The sequence below is a fragment of the Brassica napus genome, chromosome A8, assembly GCF_020379485.1.
Source record: "Brassica napus cultivar Da-Ae chromosome A8, Da-Ae, whole genome shotgun sequence".
NCBI lineage: Eukaryota > Viridiplantae > Streptophyta > Magnoliopsida > Brassicales > Brassicaceae > Brassica > Brassica napus.
In genome coordinates, this window is record NC_063441.1 from 4,196,279 (window position 1) to 4,220,697 (window position 24,419).

The 24,419-nt window shown below is 37.9% G+C and overlaps 1 protein-coding gene across 1 annotated transcript; it reads right to left on the reverse strand.

Annotated features, from left to right (window-relative positions):
• Window positions 1–14,978: 14,978 nt before the first annotated feature.
• LOC106371871 lies at window positions 14,979–17,017 on the reverse strand. Its single transcript, XM_013811971.3, has 3 exons — window positions 16,392–17,017; window positions 16,138–16,323; window positions 14,979–15,587 (listed from the first exon to the last, which is right to left on the reverse strand). The coding sequence occupies exons 1-3, from the start codon at window positions 16,872–16,874 to the stop codon at window positions 15,231–15,233; spliced, it is 1,026 nt and encodes a 341-aa protein (XP_013667425.2). The 5' UTR covers window positions 16,875–17,017; the 3' UTR covers window positions 14,979–15,230.
• Window positions 17,018–24,419: the final 7,402 nt, after the last annotated feature.

A 24,419-nucleotide genomic window follows, 5' to 3' on the forward strand; every position in this document is an offset into this window, starting at 1 on the left:
AGTTAACATACACACACATATATATATATATATATATATATATATATTGATTTATTAATCTGGAAGTATTCCAAACCTATAAATGTGTCAAGACTAATTTATAAAGAAATGTGCAGGCCACAAATGAATTTCAAGTATTTTTTGTACGTGTGCACACTTTACGTACACAGTTTTTATACCCATGCATTTTAAAAATAATTATTAAAATATATATGAAAATGAATGTTAAAATATAAAGAAAAGAAATTATAAATTATTGTAGAAATTATATTTTTATATACCTTAAAATTTGAAAAAATCAAATATAAACATATATGGAATGAATAATAGTAACATTAAAAAACTAACTAAACCAAAATGTATTGTTTGACGTTAACATCTCTAAAATCAAAACCAAGTTACACTGTATAGTAGTATATATATATTTACCCTAACTCTAATTAATGCACTAACTTAACTAACTAAAGCATCACCATTTTTTTTGTTACTCTAATGATGAGCCACATAGGAACATAATCTTTGTGTTCTAGGGTGTTGATAAGATGCATTATTGTATATGTGGTAAAAATAGTGTGGTCAAAATCTTTGTGCCAATTTAACGGTGAATGAAATAATTGATATCGTTGAACCAAAAAAAGAGAAATTTGCCAAAAAAGAATTAAGAAAACTCATTTATTGTCCCCTTAGAATCATTTTAAAAGTTCGTGTCCACTTAGAATGAATATTAATGTTAAACTCATTCTAACCCTCTAATTATACAATTAATTTTTATTCTAAAATTAAAACTAATTAAAACTAATTAAAACTAAACGAATTCAAAAACTCTTTTGCAAACGCACAGCATTTCACAACATCGTACATATAACATATCCTCTCTCTTGATCTGCCATGCAAGCTCTTCAATCCTCATCTCTCTGTGTTTCTCCACCGAACCCACTCATCAAACTGGTCCGTCAATCGATTCATTTCTTCTCACGTCTCTGGCCTTCTTAAGTCCGATCTCGTCTATGTTTGTACTGAGCTTTCTTTTACTATATTTTTTTACTACATGTTATTACTGAGTTTTAGAGGCAAAACCAAGTTTTCCTCTGTATGAAGGTCAATGAAACTGCTATAACTTGTTCGAACTTTCTTGGATAAATGATCTTCATGTGGAAGCAATGAGATTGTTCGGTTTGTGATGATTCAGTGAAAGAAAATCTATGTTCACTACACTTGAAATTCAATTTCTGATTTTGCAGTGGCAAATTATGATATGTTCAGCCAACGCTTGTTTTTTTTTTTCTGTTTTTGGTTGTTCTTCTTAATAGCTTTACGAAGTTTTTTTTTTTTTTTTTTTTGGTAAAAATGTTAAGATTATCATTACCAATTTTAAGTTTTTGACAGAATACAGAGATAACGAGAAGCAGAAAATTTAAAAGCAACTATACTAACTAAACAACAACTCAAACCGAACCAAGAAGTGGAAGATACAACCAGCTAAGAGCCCACACGAAGGACCCATCAGAGTCGGTACAAGTCGCTTGCCGCAAAAGGATGAACCGCAGTGAATTACGAGACCTTGAGCCCGGGAGAATTTGGCGAACCCGATGAACAAGTCTTAATGATAGGTACATCCAAGAACAGCTCGCTAATGACCTTTTAATCCAGTTCCAACACGCACAAACCACTAACTAGAAACCTAAACCCACCTACTAGCCAGCCGAGCCTTATTCCAAACACCAACAAACAGGCTGCAGATATACAAACCTGAAAACAACCACGGGAACTGCACAAAAAAGGGTTGAGAGACAGCCGCCAACCCACACGAAGCTCTCCAAACCTACCAACCTAAGAAGCCGGAAGAGCACATCCACTGGAACTGCTTCGCCATGGCGAAAGGTTCCAGAGCAGGGATGATGTGATCAACACACGGAGACACGAGCACCTACCCAAACCGAATGACCACGCGGAGAAGATAGGACTCACCATGGACAGATTCTGAAAACCAGAGGACTGACCGGCAAACGGAGCAAGAACGAGACAATGAGGCACAGCCGCAAGGAGGAGGACTGGAGGAGACTCACAGCAGAGAACCACCACAAGCGCTTCAAGAGAGAGGCCGCGAGAGGAGGAAGACAAATAGGAATCATTTGAACCAAGCCGGATCCAGAGCCATAGACGACTCGTTGTCCAAAACCAGGTCGACAGTGAGCGCGCTAAACCAGGAACCGCCGGCTCGCCACACGACGAGAACCAGAGATCCGAGGAACACGCCGACGTGGAACAAACCACGCCGCAACCTCTCGAGCAGAAGCAGACCGAGAAACCACTTTCGACAAGACACCAAGTGAAAGAGAGAGACACGCGCCGCCGCACCAATTCGCCGGGATAACGGAAGAGAGAAGAGCAGGTAGACGAGCAGATCCAAGGCGAAGGAGCCACCTCCTGAAGTCACGCGCCGTCAAACAGAGGGAACCGCCGTAGATCTAAAGGAAAAAAGAACGTCCGGCGAAACCCAACCCAAAAAGCCGACCACAACCTCCAACCTGCCACTACACACCCACCTCGCAGAGTCACCAGAGACCAAACCAGCGCCGGAATCAGCCTAGGTCTTCCGCCAGCGAGAGCTCAAACCTCCAGAGACGACCACATATCGGTGGGGAACCAGATGGGGAGAGAAGGGCAAAAGGAAGACGAGATAAGGGTAACTAGGAGGAGCCCTCCGGCGTCAAAAAAGGCACGACTCGCCGGAAGCAAACGGCGACCAGCAAAGAAGCGAGCGTTTGGAGAGAAAGTAAGAGGAGAGAGAAACTCTAAAGTTCTATCGTGTGTCCCATATTGATTTCTTTTCGCTTTACGAAGTTATAAAAGTCGACTTTTGAAATTAGCTTTATCACACTCTATATGTATTACACAAGGTACGTCTTTCAAGACTTCGAACATGACTGTATCAATGATTGTGGACTGAATAACCCCTATTTCAATGCAAGGAATCTAATGTTTTTTTCGTGGTTCATCACAAAGTTGTTTACGAGTAATCACAAGTATATTTACAAAGAAAGGTGAAAAATGTTGGAAAAAAAAGAAATCTGTTGATTTTTGGCAACAAGTTTCTAAAAGGAAATAAATAAGATTTAAAGAATATTTCCTATCCATTTTTAACATTTACTACATTTTTAGCCTATTTTTGAAATTGGTATTCCAGAAATAATTTCAAAACAAAAATATTTTTCCTAAATGCACATGAATGTTAATATCATATTTTATATTTTTCCTTATTTTTTTTCCTAGTAAAAATATTTATTTGAATTTTTATAAAAAAAGAAGGATAGTGAAAATCCAAAAATGACAATATTTGGTTTTGTTCTAAAGGGACAATAAAGGAGTTCAGTTGTTCTTTTTTGGCAAAATTCCTTAAAGAAAACTGCATTTCAAGTAGACTGCATCCCTCCTAGATCTCCATTCAATCTGAATGTTATGATTAGGCATGAGCATTTGGAGTCCCAATCGGATTTCGGTTTTATCTTTTTGGATTTCGGTTTTTTGGATTTATCAAAATCAGCTTCATTCGGTTATATGAAAGTTCGGTTTGGAATCGGTTCGGATTCTATCAGGTTCGGGTCAGAGTTAGTAAATCTTCAAAGAACCGGTATAACCCATTGTATTTTCGGGTTCAGGTTTCAATCGATTTTTCGGTTTAAAAAATACCTAATTAATACCTACGTAGTAACCAAAATATAAGTGAAATCGGTTTTTCTGATTTACAGTACATGATTTGTACCTATTTTAATAGCCAAAACATAAATAAAATCGATTCAAAACTAAGAAGGTAAAATAGTTATTGATAGAAAAAAACTAAATAAATGAAAGCATAAAACAAAAACTAATTTCAACATTATTCAATGAAAACAAAACCAAAATCTAAAAGTTTTAAGCTTCAACCGCCACCTTCAACCATCAACATTCATACAATACCATAATACCATAAAACAAAATCCATTTGGTATTCATGTCGGGTTCGGATCAGTTCAGATTCATTTTTATCAGATCGAATTTGGTTTGGATTCGGCAGTTTTGATTTGCTTATTTACGAAGAGTATAAGAAGCATTGTCATCATTGCATTAAGTTTTTTTTTTAATACTGATTTATTATGATTTTAAAATTATGATATAGAAAAAAGGGAAATTTAGAAAATTAGACAACTTTTAAGTTTGAATTAGAAATTTGGGCAAACCCATGTTTTAATTAGGTTGTTGGGCAACCTCAACAACCTAGTAGGAGAGAGAAGAAAAAGTGGACAGTTTTAACCTTTTTGCCCAACAATCTTGAGCTGAAATTTGTGGGACCAGGCTGTGTTTTTGCCCAGAAAAACTTGCCTCAGAAATACCGACACACGCGCGCCGGATATGCGTGTAAGAGACGAATTGAATATTATATTATTTTAATTTCAGAAGGAAACATGATATTGCGCTTCGTTTTTGGGCTATTTGACCCCAAAACTTGAAGGCCTTATATGTGATGATTTCTCGCGGGAAACAACGGCTCCAAGGTGGACGAATGGCCATTAATGAGTGGTGACTTTGGAAAACATGTGTTTTACTTTAATTTATTAATTAAAAACATGGCAAATATTAATTATTTAATGCAAAAACATACGAATCCTATCTCTTTGCATGTCTCCTTGTTGATGAGTAAAAATGGCTAACGAACTCGGGAACTTGAGGCTGCGAATTTTACACACAGAGGCATGAGCTGCATCCGATATGGTGAGGGAGGAAAGGGTATGGCGGATGGTGGGTGTTCTGTATCTAGCATCGAAGGTAAATCATATATAAGCTGTACACCATTGCATTTATGACATTATAGTTATGGCTGAAATCATTTATTACAGATTTGAGGGTGTTCGGAATTCAGGTGTTTTTTTGTACGAAACTATATTTATTGCTTCTGATTAGCACATTGAATTTTTAAATGAATTTATGTTCTATTTTTCGTAGGTGTTCACGATTCATACATCGTTGTAATCTCTGGACGGTGGATTATGTACGACACTGGTGACTGGGATTTTAAACTTGATAGCGACCGTATGGGGAGGGCTGTCTATGCGAAGTTGATAACTTCTGTTGAAGACTTGAAGCAGGCCATTATTGAGGCATACAGTCTAGTTGGAATGTTTGTTGCCGTTGAGATGTCATATTGGCTTGGTGAACACGGATCTTGTACTGTTGGTGAAAGAGAAGCTCCTGTTCAAATTTCAAACGACAAGGATTTCGACTTGTTCACTTCGGCACGTAAGATGGACAAGTACATCAACGTATTTGTCACATTCAAAGAGGAAGTAGATGGGAAAATCCATTTTCTGAGGTCAATGGAGAATCTTTTGAAGTCCAAAGAAGTTGCCAGCAGCAACGAAATGCAAGTTGGGAGTACGTCTGCTGATGTGCACACCCGGAATGAAGTTAATAACGGTGAGACTGATTTGACCGAAGATGAAATAATTCTGATGGGAGTTGCGGAAATTGAAGCAGTTTATGCCTCAAATGGTTTTGGGATGCGTGAAGTGGATGTAACTACATGTGAAGTTCAGAATAAAGTGGACACGACTGAAGATGCTGTGTTAGGGGAAGGCGAAGATGACGACGATGAGAATTATGATTGCAATTTATGGCATGATTTTGTTGGACGAAATTGTGAATGAGACGATGACAAGGATGAGGATGGAGGGGTAGGTGGTGGTTGTCGAACGAACGTAACATATGGAGGTGTACGTGGTGAGGTGGTGACTAAAACGAGGAGTGGACGAACTAATCCTTCTTCAAACAAAGGCAGTGGTTCATCTACAAACAAACAGCGTACCGCAAACCCACCATCAACTTTTGAAGATTACGTAGATGAGGGTAGAGATTACATAGGCTCATCTAGGATTTCGATGGAGAATATTGAAGAAGCAAGTAACAATGTAGGTGTCAAGTCAAGTGATCAAGTGGCCGACACTGAGAATCATTCAGATCCAAATCAAGAAGAGGACCCAATTTTGGACAACAACTCCCAAATGTTGGTTATCCAGACTCCTCCAAAACCGTTCAACATGCATACTCGGGAAGTTGACGACAGTGATGATTTCGTTGGGCAGGTCCCTCAATGTGTTTCGTCTAGACCGACACATGATACATCTGATGGAGAAGACGAGGATGACGACTTTGTCGAACCGGTACCTATGTGTGTTTCGGTTGGTCAGACACATGAAACTCCGGATGGAGAAGACGAGGATGACGACTTTGTCGAACCGGTACCTCAGTGTGTTTCAGGTGGTCAGACACATGAAACTATGGTAGGAGAAGACGAGGATGACGACTTTATCGAACCGGTACCTCAGTCTCGAAGCCGTGAGGAAGACGCAAGAAGACGTCGTGAAAAGGATAAGGCTGATGACGAATCACTCATGAAATCCGTTAGAGCCGTTGAGCTATATGGATTTGAGGATGTAGAAGCTTCGTCTAACAACGAAGCAGTTAACGACTATACCGTCGATGAAATTGACTTCACTCTAGCAGATGCTGATATGTACACTGGGAAACTATTCAATAGCAAGCAAGAATTCAAGATCAGTTTGCACATTTATGCCTTAAAGCAGGTGTTCAGGTTCAAGTTCCACAAACATGCGTTTAACTACGTCGCAGCGAAATGCATTGATAAAAACTGCAAATTTTATGTTATGGCTAAGTAATTGGGGGAATCTTCGGCATATCAGGTGAGGAAGGCGCAACTGAAGCATGTCTGCACATCTGATGCTAAAGCGCAATATAAGAAACATGCGACGTCGAAAGTAATAGCTGCACTAATGAGATCGAAGTATGAAAGGCTCCAAGCTGGACCGCGCGCATCTGAATTACCCGAGATGCTCCGGACTGAGTTCTTGTTTACGGCCACATATTGGAAATGTTGGAAAGCAAAAGAGTTAGCCACTGTGGCTGCACAAGGAACAAAAGAGAGCTCTTACAATCTCCTGCCGAAATATTTTTATGTTGTAAAGTATGCAAATCCTGGGTCCATTACTCATATCAAAACTGAAAAAGATGATAAGGGTCAGACAAGGTTTAAGTACGCGTTCATGGCGCTGAAAGCTTGCATTGACGGGTGGAAGCATCTACGGAAGGTTATTGTGGTGGATGGTACTCATATGTTTGGGAAGTACAAAGGGTATTTACTAACTGCAAGTGGGCAAGATGCCAATTATCAGGTATTCCCTATAGCGTTTGCTGTTGTAGACAATGAAACAAATGAGTCTTGGAGTTGGTTTTTTGAGAAGCTGAAAGAGATCGTAGAAGATGGCTCCGATTTATCTATCGTGTCTGATAGAGCAAATCAAATATGTGTTGCTAAAGATAAGTGGTATCCTCTTTCACACCATGGGTGCTGCCTCGTACACCTACAGAGAAACGTCGACGCAAAATTCAAGAAAAGGAATCAGAAGCAAATGGTTGGCAGGGCAGCTGAGGTATTCAAGGTATCCCACTTTAAGAGACTTTACGCGGAGATCAAACTTACAGATAAGCGCTGTTGGGATTATCTTGAGAAGATCGATCCTAGGCATTGGACAAGGTCACACTTTGAGGGCGAGCGGTACAATCTAATGAGCTCGAATATAGCTGAGTCTCTCAACAAAGCACTAGTTCCTGCGCGCGATTCCCCGATAATGGCGCTATTTGAGTTCATCCGACGCATGATTAGTCGTTGGTTTGTGAGTAGACAGCGAAAGATATCGAAAATGAGTGGTGAGATCCCCCCGGCTGTTGACGAGTTGATGGAGAACAATTTAGAAGACGCAAGAGCGTACGCTGTGATGCCTCTGTCTGCTTTTGAATTTGAGGTAACTCTAAAAATAACCGGCTTCGGGAGTTCTGTTAATTTGGAAACCAGGTCTTGCACATGTCTTGAATTCCAGAAAGTTGGAATACCATGTCGACATGCCATTGCTGCGGCCATGTTTCGAGACTTGCAGCACTCAGAGTTCGTTGCAGACACCTATCTAGAAAAGACATGGAATGAAACAACAAAGGGTGTTACACTCCCGGTTCCAGATCCGCAAGATCTTTTCATACCTTCGGAGGTTAGTGACCTTATCATGTTACCACCAAAGACGAAGAGACCACCAGGACGTCCACCGACCAAGCGTAAACGTTCTGCAGGAGAAATACCGGTACGACCTAATCTCATCTGACTGTAGTCATGGATATTTTCTGAATAAAGGCTGTTATGTTTTTTTCAGGAGGGGCCGAAGAAGAAGAAACTAAACACATGTAGTCGATGTCATATCTCAGGTCACAACAAAAAGTCTTGTAAAGAACCGCTACAATGATGGGTTATGGATGGAGGAGATTTTATGTATTGTTGACAAGGGAGTTCTTGTTTTTTGGAAATTTAAGTGTTTACGTGTTTCCTAATAACACATGTATAATGCTATTTTGCGAACTGATGAGATATGGATTACGCAGTGCCTCTTCTTGAATTTATTAGATATGTATGGTTTTATTGTCATTCCTTAATATGGTGTTCATGTTTATGATTTGATGTAACTTGTTTATAACTTGAGGTGTACAATATCTGTGTAGCCAATGTAGCCGTTAGAAAGACATTTAAATACAATGTAGCCGTTGTATTGTGGTCCAATAATATTATAGCCGTTACAATCTCAATCTATTTAAGTATGAGTGCTTGTGTCGTCTATATTTCAGATTTTTTGTGATTCTCTCTTTACTCTCATTTTTATACTAAAGATGGGACTTGATTATAGCTATAGCCAGCCTTCGGAATCAGAGGACTATGGTGGGAATGACTCCAGCGACACAGAAGACCGTGAGGTTGAAGATCTTATTCGTCGGGACCAAGCTGAGCTAACTTACAATTCTGCTGCGACGGTTCAGTATCCGCAACTCGAGGTCGAATTTGGATTCCCGCAGACATGCTACTGTGGTGGTCGGCCTAAGCTAGCAACATCTCGCACTGTAAATGATCCAGGTAGAAGATACTACACGTGTGATAATGTTAATGATGGAGACTGTCATGTTCATAAATGGTGGGATGAGGCGGTTATGGAGGAGATGAGAGCCAGGGATACGCACACACTTCAATTGTCTGAAAAGGTAGATAATCTAACCTTTTTGAATGACTATGACCCACAACTTAACAAGTTTAAGGAACTCCAGAATGAGACTGAGCAGAAGCTGGTTAGGCTAGAGAAGGTAGTGTCTGAGTTAGCTGAAAAGAAAACAAGGTTAACCAATGGCTTCGAATACTTTGTTGATGGAATGGTTATTATATTAGTTTTACTTGGGTTGGTGATCATATTCAAGTAACTATTTATTTTGTAATGTAATAAATCGGATGAGTAATGAACTCTTGATGTTGTTTTTTGTAATGTGTCATTTTTTTTATGATTCTACTAAAATTCTATGAACCAATAAACACGTTTGAAATAAAAAATGGTGAATATATCCCTCTCAATATTACCGTTAGAAATGCTTTTGAAGTAAAATATAGCCGTTACAATCTTACATTATATAAGTATAATTCAGAACACCCAACAATCTCTCTTCACAACACTCAACAATCTCTCTTCACCACACTCACCAGTACCACAAAATGACGGATCCTTACTATAAAGAGATGAAGCACCACAAAAGGGAGTTTGACTGGGTGAGCAATTGTGCCTATGCCAATTACAAAATTCCAACGAAGTGTATCTGCGGTGGAGCTATCACCGTGGAAGCTGATGACAGAGGAAGAAACTATTACGTATGCAAAGATTTTAAGGTAATATTGGAGTTCACAGTACTTAAATTTGCCTCCATTGTTAACGGAAATGGTTTTTAGCTAACAAATCTAATATATTTTTTTGTAGAACGATGGTTTGCACATCCGTCATGACTGCCTTACCGCCCTCGAGGAAGAGCTGGATTGCTTGAGAAGTCAGTATGCTGAGGAGGTGTCGCTCCGCCGTGAGCTGCAATTTGAACTTGCGCAAATGCGTGAGGAGATCAAAGAGCTTAAGCAATTAATTATGGTGGATCACTGATCTTAGCATTTCTCGGATCTATTATGTAATTTTCGTACGCTTCTATCAAATTGGTACTGTTTATGTTAAGGTTAATTTGTACTCTTCTATCAAATTTTAACTGTTTATCTCATAATGGGCCTATCCATATTCAATTAAAAAGCAAACCCATTTGAATTAATTTAGTTTCATAATGTGTACAAAAGTCATCATTATACACCCTCGGTTAAGGTGTATGAAGTCATCATTATACCCCCTCGGTTACGTAAGCTTCATAATGTATTTTGAAATTAGGGATACCTTCTGACACGGAGAAGACATTTTCTTTATACATATTTATACTAATTTATGTATGAACTTAAGGTATTCTCATCTCTCTCTTCGTTGGTGTACGAACACGCGTACACTTATGGTTTTAACACGAAAATAAATTTAAGTGAACTCTGTCTGCGACAATAAAGTTTCCTACTTTATTTCGTATGGTCAAATCAGTCGGAGATTTAATTCTACGGAGGAGTCGCAACGATTTAATTCGCATGGTTTAAACCGAAGAGTAGTAATGGAACGCCGCGTCTGTTACCAAAAAATTAATTAATTATTTTCGTAATATATATACTAAGTTGTCATTTAATATCTTTTTGATCTTTCTAAACATATTCTCTGCAAACCTCTTTCTGTGCAAACCTCTTTTATTCCAAAAATGGTTTATGATATCAGCCAAGGCAAAATGACCGTCGCAAAATACAAGCGATTCTTTTACAGTTTGCCTATAGTCGGCGAACGCATCGAGCAGCAGTTGATCGAGTTAGCCAAGGCCGGATTGAAGGAAGAGATCCGCGAGGGTCTGGAAACTGATGAGTTCGCCACACTCGAGGCCCTGTTCGAGGAGGCGGAGGAAGTCGAGGAGGGGTTAAAGGAAACACCTCCATCCACCCCTCGCAAACGCCGCCGCACAAGCCCCAACCCCCGCAGTAGCAAAGGTGCTCGCAAGGCGGAGGAAAAAGGTGACCCGGAGGATGACAGTTACGGATATGACGGCGAAGGAGCGTCGGGGTTTAAGGACGATGAAGAAGGTGAATACTGGGACTGGATGCAGATGGAGACGGACGTGGATGACGACGCGTCCGACAGGACCGACGACACATTGGGTTATGGGCAGTTCAGGATGGACAACTACCCAGCCAGCTCCGGCACCGACTTCAGCACCTCCGACTCCGATTAGGAACCTCCTCCTCTTTTAATATTATTAAATATTTTGAATTTTAGTGTTTTTTGTAATTATTTTGAACTCTTTTTTTTCGAACTTTTTATTATATTATAATATAGTTTATGATTTCTGTTTATTATTGCTGTCTTTTATTGCATGTTTAATATTGGTAAAATTAGGATACGAATACTTAAGGTCTACGAATACTGAAGGGTTACGAATACGGACAGTATTCGTATACCGACGGTATACTAATACTGACGGTACACTTAAGGTATTCGAATACTTAAGGTCTACGAATACTGAAGGTATTCGAATACTGACGGTATACGAATACTGTCCGTTTACGAGTACTTTAGGTCTACGAATAATTTCATTAATGGGCGTAATGACCATGGGTTAACCAAGAACAAACCCAAATGGTCTGACCATATTTGGCCCAAAATTTAAAGTTGTGAAATTGGACTGAAACCTATTAAGTCCAAATTAGATGGGCTAAAACCATTTGGACATGGAATGGTTTATGGTTCTATTTTGGGTTTGGACAATTTGGACTACGTATCTCCCCCTCGCCCTGACAACGTTCAGATATAGCTCATTCAAATACTTCGATTCAGATGTAGTTTATATGTTCACCTAACAACTTGGATGTATACCTGACAAACTAAACTGAACTCCTGATAAAAAAATCCGAACACCTAATCAACATAATCTGTACACCTGGTAAAATTAGCTGAACACTTGATTAACTAAGATGAATACCTCTGAAACTCACCTGAAAACTATAAAACAGATCTGTATACCTGACTACTTAAGCAAAAGACCTCTTAAATTAACCTGAATACCAGACCAAACAAATCAGTATTCCTGTACACCTCATAAATTAACCTGAATACCTTAACTAAATAACCTGAATACCTGACCAAACAAATCAGTATTCCTGTACACCTCACTAACTAAAACGAACAACTGATAATCTACGCTGAATACCTGGCCAAACCAAGCTGAACAGCAAACATAATATATCTAGAGCCTATAAATTCATTGTTATAATCTATTTACCTCCAACGGTTCCGGGAGAGTTGGTTTTGTTGGCTTTGATACAGTTTCTGGTCCAATAGGCGTTGAAACATCGACTTCTGGAATGTTTGCCGACTTCGAGAAAGAGGGGCCTTCGCCCGCCATTGAATCTACCTACACGTTGAATTTTCCTCAAAAAAGTTAGACCGGACTTCAGGCATTGTTTATCATTAAAAATTGTAGGAGCAGTTTGATTACCTTTTCCCAGAAGCGAGCATTTGGCGTACGACCATCACAATGATTATCATGCATTCTCATCGTCTCATCGTCGCTAAATCCATCGCCGTTGTTTTTCTTGTGTTTCTTACTATAAGACCCAAATATTTCAGCTTCATCATTACCATCACCACTGAACGGACGTCGTTTCTTTGGAACTTCCATGCCGGTTGGGTCAGCGTGACCGTTGTCTCTGTTTGTTTTACCGGCTGTTGTGTTTTGCGGAACCGTGGACAACCCTCCCCTATCATGATGCAACCAGTCAAAAATCTCGTTCCGCAATTTACCCAACTGGGTTTTCAGTTCAACTCGTATCCACTCTTTCAGCTCTTGCTCCTTATCTGATAAGTTTCCTGGTTCAGCCTGTTTACATATCCCACAACGAGGTCGAATAGGACGCTCCGGCGCCTTACTCGAACTTCCAGGTTCATCACAGGCTTTCCCAAACCGCCTAGACGGCTTTTGACACTTTTTTTACACCAACACCTTCAGCCTTTTCGGCTGCCTTCAGAGGTGGAAGGGATGAATCACCTCCTCTAAAGTCTGTTGCTTTGAACTCGTGCCCTTCCCGCATTCGACGAACTAAGTTATCTATTCGGGGATCGATTACTTCTTTCTTCCACTTTGGATCCCCACCTTCATCTGGGATTGAATACGTAACAATAACCTCAAACAAAGAACACAAACATTCATAAGTACACAAAGTTTGAGCGTCTTAACTTCTGTTTTGCAAATAAGATAGACAACAGCATTGTACCTCTCTTTGGGTTTCCACCAGAAGTATGTCTTCAAAATTCAGAAGTGCATTTGTTGAGTCGCATCCTTCTGGTTCTTGCAAGAAAGAAGTGGTTTTATTAGGTTCGGGAATTTTCTCAAGCAATGAAGGGATAGATTTTAAAGCAAAAAGTTGCAGCGCCAGAGGGAACCCATAACACGCTGTTGACTGCTGTTTCAAACGAAGGCGCATGACCGAAAGGGATTTATCCATTTTAGAAGGATCAGAAGGTTGAGGTGGTGTCAATCTAGACAGAGTGCTGACGAATGCCTCTCTCCCCCATGGATATTGAAGAAATGATCCGGTGTCTTCCAGCATCTCGACGTAAGCAGGCGTCACACGAAGAAGTTTGTGACCACAAACCAGGAGCCCATCTACAAGCGCAATGAGAGCTAGTGGCAACCGCTTCCACTCAGGAAGACTAGGCTGTTCAAGCATACGAAGAACATCTGGTACAGTCACGTCTTCATTTTCAGTTTCAAACAACTCTTTCCACATACGTCCAGGTGTGGCATCGATAGATTCTGACCCGTTTCCAACTTTTTCCCTTTCAGGCTCGCATTTCAGCCCCGTGATGTCTCCGAACTTACGCAGAGAAAAGTGTAGTGGCTTGTCTGCAAACAAGAACCAGAGTTCATATAGGCGCATCGTAACCAGCTGACGGCTGAGGAGAGAATGTACAAGTTTCGCTAGTTAGAGCAGCGCGCTACAGGTAAGTGGAACAGAGCTCCAAACTGACTTTGTAGCAGACAATTCATTTCAGGGGAGCCTCTTAGCAACTTCACTAACGATCCAATGATACTCGCCTTTGAATAGATGTTCAGTCGAGGTTTGGCAGGATAGCAATTACGTCCGAACAGTCTTTCCGGGAAAGTCGGCGTGGTGACAATAAATTCCGGCTCGGTGGATGCAGCTCCGTCTTGTTCAGTGGATGCAGCTTCTTCTTGGTCGGTTGATGCAGGTTCGTCTACTTCTGACTCCGTGGTCACTACTGAAATACAATGACCAAATCCACACATTTACCCAACGCTTTATTTTAAAAAACTTTTTCCAAAGAATTTCACAGCGAAGCTTAGCGAAAGGAGATACCTTCATAACGAGTTCTAGTTTTGCCTGCACGGGAAATTTTTTTGGGAATTGCTTCTCTATCACTGGCGGATTGACTACGAGTCACCCTCCTCGAGGGCGTTACGCTGGACGGGGGGATACCATGCCCATCTGGGTTCAGTCGAGGGTGGTTCTTATGTGAGAATCTTCTTATGTTTGGTTTTCAATTGCAGCTGTTTAGAGGTGGTTCTGGTATATTTTGATGGAATGTTTTTGTTTTTCTAATTTTAATTTTTTTTTGACTTTTATTAGGTTTTTTTTGATTTTTTAAATAAAAAAACCAGAGGTGGCACGGTCGTAATATCAAGAACCACGCGCGCTCTCTGTCGACAAATCACAATTCTGGAAAAGGCGATTTGTCCAATTTGCTAATTTAAACTTGAGGTATCCCAACTCCCTAATATCAAACTTGCGATTTGCCCAATTTGCCAATTTTTTCTAAAAAAAATTACATCTACGATTCGACAACCGACAATACTACATTTTTTTATGACGATCTATGCCTAACAGCAAATTACGTAATCATTGCATTAATTAAAACAAGTAAATTAACATATTCAAAAAGGAAGAGAAAATAAATAAATAAACCTCGTGCTTAGTGAGATAATACACATAATTATAAAATTATATATTCTCCACATACAAATAACCAACCACTCAAGTAAATTAAAGCCACCGACGATGGTTCTCTCCTTCGGGCACTTTCCACGCGTTGCCCCAACAACCCAAAATGCTGCCCGTTGAGCTGTAAATCACGTTACCCTATACGACGACGCTTTTTCCTCGCTAAAAATGTTTATTTCCTTCTTCAAACAGTAGTGACGGTGCAATTCTTGGTGATGGCTATATGCTTATTGAGAAGTTTGTGTTCGAAGTTGATGTCACACTCGATTTTCTTGAGGAACTTGGGCTTCACTAACTTCCCCAACACGTAACCTCGTGATCGGACAATGAAGCTCAGCTTCATTGGCACCGGTGCAGGAGGTGCGGGCGGGTCAGGTATAACGACGGGAGCTCCTTTCTTCTTCTTTTTAGGTTTGGGAAGTGGAGCTGGAGGCGCTGGCGGTATCAAGGTCGCGCCACTTCCATATAACGGAATCTTCTCTCCGGTTATATGTACCAATACCGTTCTCTGGCTCTTCCTTGACTGATAAAACTTCTTAATCTGCAAAATATCATAAATCAAACCACCAAAAGAACAAACAAATAAGAAACCCAATTTTGTCTCACGACATTCAAAGCTCAGACCATTATGTGTAGGGATGCGGCTTCGGATAGAACGGTTAATCCGGTTCGGCTAATTCAGATTTTGGTTGGTTTGATTTGCACAAAATTCTACCGAATTGAGCCAAACATAGACTCGTTTCAGTTCCGTTTTTGGATAGTTTTAAAAAAAATAAAACAAATATTCGGTTTTCAACTTGGTTTTATCTGGCCAAAATTTGGGTAGTTTTGCTTAAATCCCCAGCTATTTTGGTAAAATTGTGTTAAATTGGATATAATTGTGGTTTGATATAAATCTATATACTCCATTTTGTTAACAAAATTAATGAAAAATTAAACTAACCAACTAGCAAAGTAAACCAATTCGATAAACTGTAACCAAACGAATCAAAAACCGAAAATTTCGGTTCAGTTAGGTTAATTTTGGCCGGCCTAATTGTGTGTCAGAGGTTAATCTATGTTCAACATAAACAAGTTAGGTTAGGACTTACAGATCCAGAGCCGATTTTCATCTGAGAGAAACTGAGATCGATTGGAGTTGAAGTAACATGGACACCAAAGAAAGTTCCCGTGTTCCTATACAACATTCTCAGAGTCGCGTTCATCGTGATCATATCCGTTCCTACGCCACCAGCATCTTGACCAGCTTGGACCTTAAGCGTCTCGAATGTTATACTCTGCAAATTTTGACCAAACAGTTCAGATCTGAGAGTTTGGATCAGATCTGAATAAGTTGAAAACTAACCTTGACAGTGATCTTTGGTTTCTGAGGCTTAGCAGCTCCATACAGAATCAAAGAGAAGAGACCCAAGAGTATGAAGAAGCCAACGATGAAGGCCAAGACATAGCACCGACGAGGCAGACCACGATCTCTCTCGCCATCATCTAACAGTCCTTCTTCTTCGATCATCGCACACTCTTTCCACTGCTTCTCCCCGCCGTGTCCTTTCCGCTTCGAGCCGTCGTTGACTTTCCGAGACCCGGGTTTCAAAGACCCGGAGAATCGGGTCGAGGAGGACTCTCGTGAGTGGCGACCCATGGAGGATTGAGAATGCGGCGGAGATCCCATCGGACTTAGCACCGGAGTTGAGTGGAACGATGTCGCCGTTTTCTCTCCGTCGTGGGAGTCACGAGACGGGGATTGGACATAGTAGACTGGTCGGCGAGGGGATCTGGCTGGTGACGACGCCGCGATGCTCGTCACCTCGGAGTCGGTTTTGGCGTGCATCTCCGATTTGGAAGCTGGAAAAAGCTACAAGCTTCCTCTGGGAACTGAGACGGAGAGAGACGGAGAAAGAGGAAAGTGAAGCCTGTTAATGTAACGATGACTCAATGTGTTAAGTATATGTTTTGTAATATTTACCCAAACGCGTTCGGTACTATGCAGTTGTTGTGGACTTTATATTGTCTTTAAAAATTAATTAGCATGAAAAACAATTCAAAATCATTTTCCTAGAGACGATCAATCTTTCTTTTTGGCTGAAACAAATTGATTTTCGTTTATTTTTATTTTCTCCCTGCTATTAAGTTCTCTGTTTATTTAATGTGGTTAGCACAACTGATCAAAGAAATAGATATATCGAACTTTGGTGTAAAAGAAGTTTAATCTACTTTGTTGCTAGTAACAATAATGCTACTAGTTACAGTAATTATTGACCTTCAAATGATAACATATTTAGAAAATTCCAATGTAGGAGTAAAACATAAAATGTATGGTTAACATAATGACATATATCAAATGTCAAAAACCGATAATTCAGTATTGAAACACCGATACAAGCCAACTAAAAACCAATCATATGAATTTAACTAATTTAAACCAATTAAAATCTACTATTTAAATTAGATCATAGCAATTTTTTTATTTAGAATAGATCAATTATTAACACTAGATTACTGATTTTGACATTCCGTCCACTATCCTGGCACTAAAAATATGATGGTGTTAATTATAGGGTTATACATGTTAGTTAATACTTAATACATGTCATTTTACTTATATAATTCGTATAATTAAAAAAATACATAATACCATCTAGTGGTCTATGGTCAGTATATTTAATAATTAAATTTTTTTTGTCAACTAATAATTAAAATTTTTAACTGCTCAAGAAGGACAATTATATATTTTGTTTAGATGAAAACCATTAATAAAAAATTTATATAAACTGTCGGTCATTGTTGAGATGGCAAATCACAGAGAATATATAAGTAAAATACTGCAAATGGAGTCCGGGTCCGTCTATTTTAAATAACTAGATAGTTGTTAGCTCATCTCAATGAAATGTATAAATTCCAGATTGAGATGGATGATTATCTTGATGGAAGCATTGGCAAAGGTGAATGAAACGAATTAAATTCGATAATGTGGCTCTGTTTCATATACGACTTGCGAGGTTGTGATGCAAGTATTGGCAACTGTAGATAAAACGAATCAAAGCATATATGACTTAAGAGGTTATAATGATTGATTAATAATTTAATCATCCCATTTTTGTTGCTCTACCGAAAACAAAAGGTCACTTTAACTATATAACTTTTAGTTTGTGAAAGAAAAAAGATACTCAACACCGACAAACAAACCAATCAAAACTAAAGTTTTATATTGTTCCAAGATTACAAATTGTTTAACGGAGAAAACTGGTTATAGATTAATTATATATTCGAGTGAATAGTAATGTATAGACCTGGAAAAGTTGGTTACTTTCACCATCATCCTATCAAGTTATTGTAGAAAACATGATCAGAAGTTGTAGTTTCACTTTCACCATCATCCAATCAAACAAATCATGACCGCGTTAAAGTTGGATATAGTTAATATTTGTTCTGGTCCAAGTTGTTGACAACAAGAAAGAAGTGTGTTTATTAAGCGGTGAGTTTCATGGAAGAAGCAAGGAACAAATAATATAATTATTTTATGACAGTAGAAGGTAGAAGAATACAGACATGCTCCAGTTGGCGGTCCACCCCTTCATTTTGTCTTTTCCCTTTTTCTTTTCTCTTTTCTCTTTTTCAATGTATATTATTCACATTGTCATGTTTCATCATGTATTATGTAAAATTCAATAAACTAATTTACTTAAAGAATTAAATAAGTCATACCATTAACATACAAAATATTCAATCGCGGCTTTGAGATATTCGTGGGAACCGAAATTCGCACTGCCGATTTCCGTTTAAATAAAGAAACTAGGAAAACTCTAATTTTCCAGAGAATCCGAATATCTGCTAATACCATACGTCAAACAATCAGAACACGAGAATAACAACGATAAAGTATAAGAAATCGAAAAGAGAGCAAACTAGATCTTATCCCGAATATGCGTATGAGCGTTACAACAAGGTATAAGCCTGGGCTCGAGAGCTGTCGGCAAGATTTCTAGTTCTAGCAACCCTAAGACGGCTAAACCTAATTGAGTCGCAACTCGAAATAACAAAAACGGAAAATTGCCTAAATGCTCTAAGTGCTAAGTTTGCTCTGAAAAAGTCTCTCTCCATGCCTCTCGCCTAGGACTTCTTATATACTCGCTCCAAAGCCGGTTTACGCTTTTACTCTTCTGCCCTTAAGCCGTCATAGCATAAAATGGAGATATTCTATTTTTTCTGATCTTCGTAATTATCCTCAAAGTTTCGTATTTATCCGCGGAAACTTGACATTTATCTTTCCTTGCGCGCCAAACGTAAATCGTACCATGATTTATGGGCTTTTGGTTAAGAAATCGTAGGGTGGGCCTCGAGTTGTGTTTTAGGTCCCTTTGGGCCGTCTTCCGACTCGAAACGTTTACTACGATTTCTTTCGATAAAGAACGAACTTTCCGCGGTTTCAATCCGTAAAGTTTGATCGATGATTTAGAATAGCGGAAAACATGAACCGAGTTCGCTACGGTCTTCGGGAGATAGCATTGAAGGTTTGACGAGAACGCATGGACTAGTATCGTATCGACGTTTCGGAAGAGCTCGGTCGCTACGTAGCGACCGAACTTTGGCTCGAGCTCGGTCGCTACGTAGCGACCGAGCGGAATGGACGCTCGGTCGCTACGTAACGACCGAGCGGGACGGACGCTCGGTCGCTACGTAGCGACCGAGCTTTGGCTCGAGCTTAGTCGCTACGTAGTGACCGAGTGGGACGGACGCTCGGTCGCTACGTAGCGACCGAGCTTTGGCTCGAGCTCGGTCGCTACGTCGCGACCGAGCTTGGCCGAACTCGGTCGCTACGTAGCGACCGAGCGGGACGGACGCTCAGTCGTTATTTGGCTCGAGCTCGGTCGCTACGTAGCGACCAAGCTTTGGCTCGGACTTGGTTGCTACATAGCGACCGGATAGCGTGCATGTGCGGTAGTTCCGCAATGTCTGAGCTTGGTTTGTCCACTTTGAGCTTTCAAGGATACTTCCTCGTAAAAACTTCGTAATTGTTATTTTTTTACAAAAATCATATTTTTCTTTTACTATCTTTTCGGAGATACGGTTTTCGGGTGTTAATTCCATACCGTTTTTGACCCCAACAATATTTAAGATTCGATAAAAACTCTAAATAATAGTACATAATATACTTTATTAGTTATTAATAAACGAAAATATTACTCCTTCCGTATTATTTTAATTGTCATTTTAAGTTTATTTACACAGATTAATAAAACACATGATCTTGTATATTTCCAAAATTAAAACACAATTACATATACGCAACTAATAGAAAAATGAAATAAAAAATCTTATTAATAAATTTTGTATTGAAATTCTAAAACAACACTTAATTTAAAACAATTTATTTTCTCTACAACAACCGAACCGGAGGGAGTAATTACGATACATAAAACTAATAATTTTTTTTTATCAATTTTGTAGTTTAAAATAAAGCTTACAATCATAACTAGAAAAAAGCTTTTATATTGTTGTTAGCGTTAAGAGTAAAAAAATAGGGGTTTTATGAATATTAAAATTTGGTGGGTTCAATCCTAACATCATGCCACACATTATAAGAGGGTGTCATACCCATCCCATCTCTCTGATATTTTTATGTAAACGCACTTGTCTTTGAAGACTTCATTCTTTGCAATTCCCAACCAATCATGTCGCATATTTAGGCCCTCTCTCTTTGACCAGGGTCATGCACAAGGAATTCATTGTTAGCAGGAGGGTTGGAGCCAGATGCTCCAGGTTGGTCAGTGTGTTCTCACTTGTCACGGTCGTCCATCTATAATAAAAAAAACCAGAAAAGTCCGTCAAAATTCGTTACAACACGGAGGGTGTCGACAGACACTAGATAGGTGTCAATCGACACCACTCGTAAATTTGTATTTCAAGATTAATAGAATCTTTGTGGTTCAAACAGCAAAGAATCATCACAAGAATCATTCCACAACACCAAATCCATCACCAAATCACACTAATTATGTTCTAAACAAGCCCAACTCAAGATTTCATCAAGTTCTCCTTAACACAAAAAGTTCCAAAATCAAGAGATTTTGAGAACATACCTTGGTAGATCGATGGAATAAATGAACTAATCAAAGAGAAGAACCGTTCGTTGTGGTCTTTTGCTGCAGAGAGACAATGAATATATTGCATATCAAATACCTTTGGATGCCATCTCGCTACAAATTAAGTGAAATAACTCAATCATTTCATAATATGTTTTGTGTCCACCAGTTGAAAGTGTAAAATTTACAATTGAAAATGTGAACATCTCAAAACATTTACTTGCTTGATTCTTCTCCAACGATATCTCCAAAGATTTAAAAGTTTTTTTCTGATAATATAACAAATAAAAAAGGTCGATAACTCGGCCTAATACCAATTCTTTACACATATAATCACCATTGATCTTGGCTTCAACACTTGCTAAAATGAATACATCAATATTTCCAACATAAATAACTGGTCTATCCTCACTTAGGTAATTATCTAACTTAAAATGAGTCAGATATAATTTCAGCTCTCGATGTTAGTTTTTGAAATATTTCTCATCAATTTTCTCAGGCAATATTTCATCAGTAAGAATACTCAATTCCTAATTCATAGTTTTCTCACTTGTTCCTCACTCAACTTCGTTAATATTCTTGCGTATTAGAAAAATAATAATAAATGTATTAGTATACCAAAGATAGTATGCAAAATATAACAGATAAACAACTATATATAGAGAATTTTGTAAACAGAAAACAACCATATAAAGATCAAGGAATATAAAATGAATCAATGGCACTATAAAAAGGGTAATAAATACAATTTAATGAAGAGAAAGATAATACAATTTAGACATGTGGAAGTGTAAGGTATGAGTAATTAGGTAGGGAGTTTGATTCTTTATATATACAAACTAGGTGATGACCTGTACCTTGGACGGAGTGAATAGAGTACACAATTTTTTTTTTTTTTTGAATCGTGGAGTACACAAAATTATAAATTTTAATCTACAGATATTGAAAAAATAAAAGAAAAGTGACATATTATAATGGTATAGAGTAGCATAAATAACATTTAATATATGGATTAATGTAAAGAAAACCAATTTGGGATTGGAAGTTTACTGAAGTTTTTAATCAAAAAAAGTTACTGGAATAACCAGGTAACGATAATATTATTATGGTAAAAAAACAGTAATTTTCTTATTATCGAAATTTTATAGTTATATTTTATTAAAATTATATTGGTTCTGGAGTACATAAAACTGTAAAAGAATAAAAATAAATTGAAGTAAGTAATATTAGTTTAGAAAAAAATGAAGTAAATAATATGAATTTTTAAATTTAGTGGGCTGATTAGGATTCGAAATTGTGAAAGAGGTTCATTATCGAACCTTAATATCCATTATGACTCAAAACACATAAGGGCCTATTTTAATTTACTTTTATTTTAAAACGAGTGTTTTTACTAAAAAGACTCCAGGGGGTACAAGATAATGGACTATGGTTCAGTTGTTGGATTTGATCTCTCTTCTTATCACCTAAGATATCTAGATGTTGCCACAAAGCAATGTTGCAAATCCCTAATTGTTCATAAATTTCCAGACAATTATATAAAGTATTATATGCATATAGCAAAAATTAAGGAAGTTCACATTAAAATGATATTTTCCTTAAACTTAATCGGAAAGAATTATATCAATTTCCAAATTTTATGTACGTTACCATTTATGATAATTTCATAATCAAAAAGTCTTGTTGCAAAAATAAGAGATTTCAAGAAATTTAATATGGTATTCCTTTTTGAATGTATTTTATAATTTTTCAAGAATGCTCATAATTTTTTGGGAAAATTGCCAAAACGGAACAAAAAAACAGCATCGTTGTCCCTTTGGTATAAAACATTTTTTGTCCATTTTTCCTCCTTTTTACCCTTTCCATTTCTAAAACTTAATGAAATAAATAGTTTTATGAATAAAAAAAATTTATAAAAATAGAAACAATTGATAAAATACCCATATACACAAACTTGTATTTTTTTTATTGAAAAACTTGGTAAATTAAAATTTTAGTTTACGTTCTACAAAAAGTAGATTTCGTCTTCTACGGAAAATAGGTTAGTAGAAATTGAATTCCAGATTAAACAAGTTCATCTACTTGTTTTAGAACGGACAATCTACTTTTAATTAAACTTCTAAATATATGGAATGTGAATTCTACTAACTGTAAAGTTAGCTACTTTTTCTCATAATGCAGTTTCTACTTTTATGAGATATTCTAAAATTCTCGGAATGCGAAATCTAGACAATACTCAAACGTCTACATGAGGTAGAATCTGCTTATAAGATTTTTGTCTTGGTTCTACCCAGTGTAGAAAGTACATTCTACGGATAAGAAAACCTGATTTTGGCAAAAAATATAGAAGTTTCCGTTAAAAATATATATTCTAACTTCCTATCTTAAAAAATATATATTTGTAGTAGGAGGTTTAGTTAGATGATATATTTGCATTAAAGGTACTGTATATGTAGCTGGCTCAGTTGGTGAAGGAAAGACTTATAGCTAGGGGCTAAGGGACCCGAGCTCGAACGTCAAATTTGAATTTTTTTGTTCGTGTTTTGGATTAAAAATTATAATAAGACAGTCTTAGGTCGAACACACGACCTTTAGTATAATGACCAATATGCCAAACCACTAGGATGATCAAGTATAATTGCTTTCATAGTAAATCTGTAAATATATAACGATGGTTCACCTAACAAAAAATGGGAAAAGTTAAGAGTTTTTGTTCTTACATATGTTGGGTAATAGGTTAATTGTGGATCTCAATCGGGTCGGGTTTTATGACTGAGCTGGATCCTAATCTCGGGTTTATGAGAAACATAGTCAAGCGTGTTGTATTTCAGTCATGATATGAACTCGTGGAAGAGAATTAGGCAAATTATTTTGATAACTTTGCGTCTCTAGACTACTTTTGGGACGATTCTAATTAAGGAATTAATTTTGCACTGCCTTAGGGTCTATTTGTTGTGTATTCTAAAGTTTTAGTTTACCACTACAGTTGTGATTTAGGGTATCATTTAGGGTTTGTTTAGGGTCCCATTTAGGTTTGTTTAGGGTCTCATTTAGGAGAAACTTATCTTTGTTCATAAACAAAAATACGGGTCAAATATCTCTAGATGGGTGCGTGCAGTGTTGAATTGGTTAAATTTGAGATGTGGGTTTGAAAAATTGGAAGAAACGTTTCTATAGTAACTGTCATTAAACTACACCAAGACATTCAATTGCATCTGGTACAATATAATACAACTTTAAAAGAAATCAAGCTTGAGTATAGGAACAAGCCTAACTTGATATTGACATGGAAA

Coding starts and splice junctions, on each gene's coding strand:
- LOC106371871 (XM_013811971.3), bottom strand. CDS start 16,874: ATGCACGCCAAAACCGACTCCGAGGTGACGAGCATCGCGGCGTCGTCA. Junction 16,324..16,391: donor AACCAAAGATCACTGTCAAG/GTTAGTTTTCAA, acceptor CAAAATTTGCAG/AGTATAACATTCGAGACGCT. Junction 15,588..16,137: donor TGAAAATCGGCTCTGGATCT/GTAAGTCCTAAC, acceptor GATATTTTGCAG/ATTAAGAAGTTTTATCAGTC.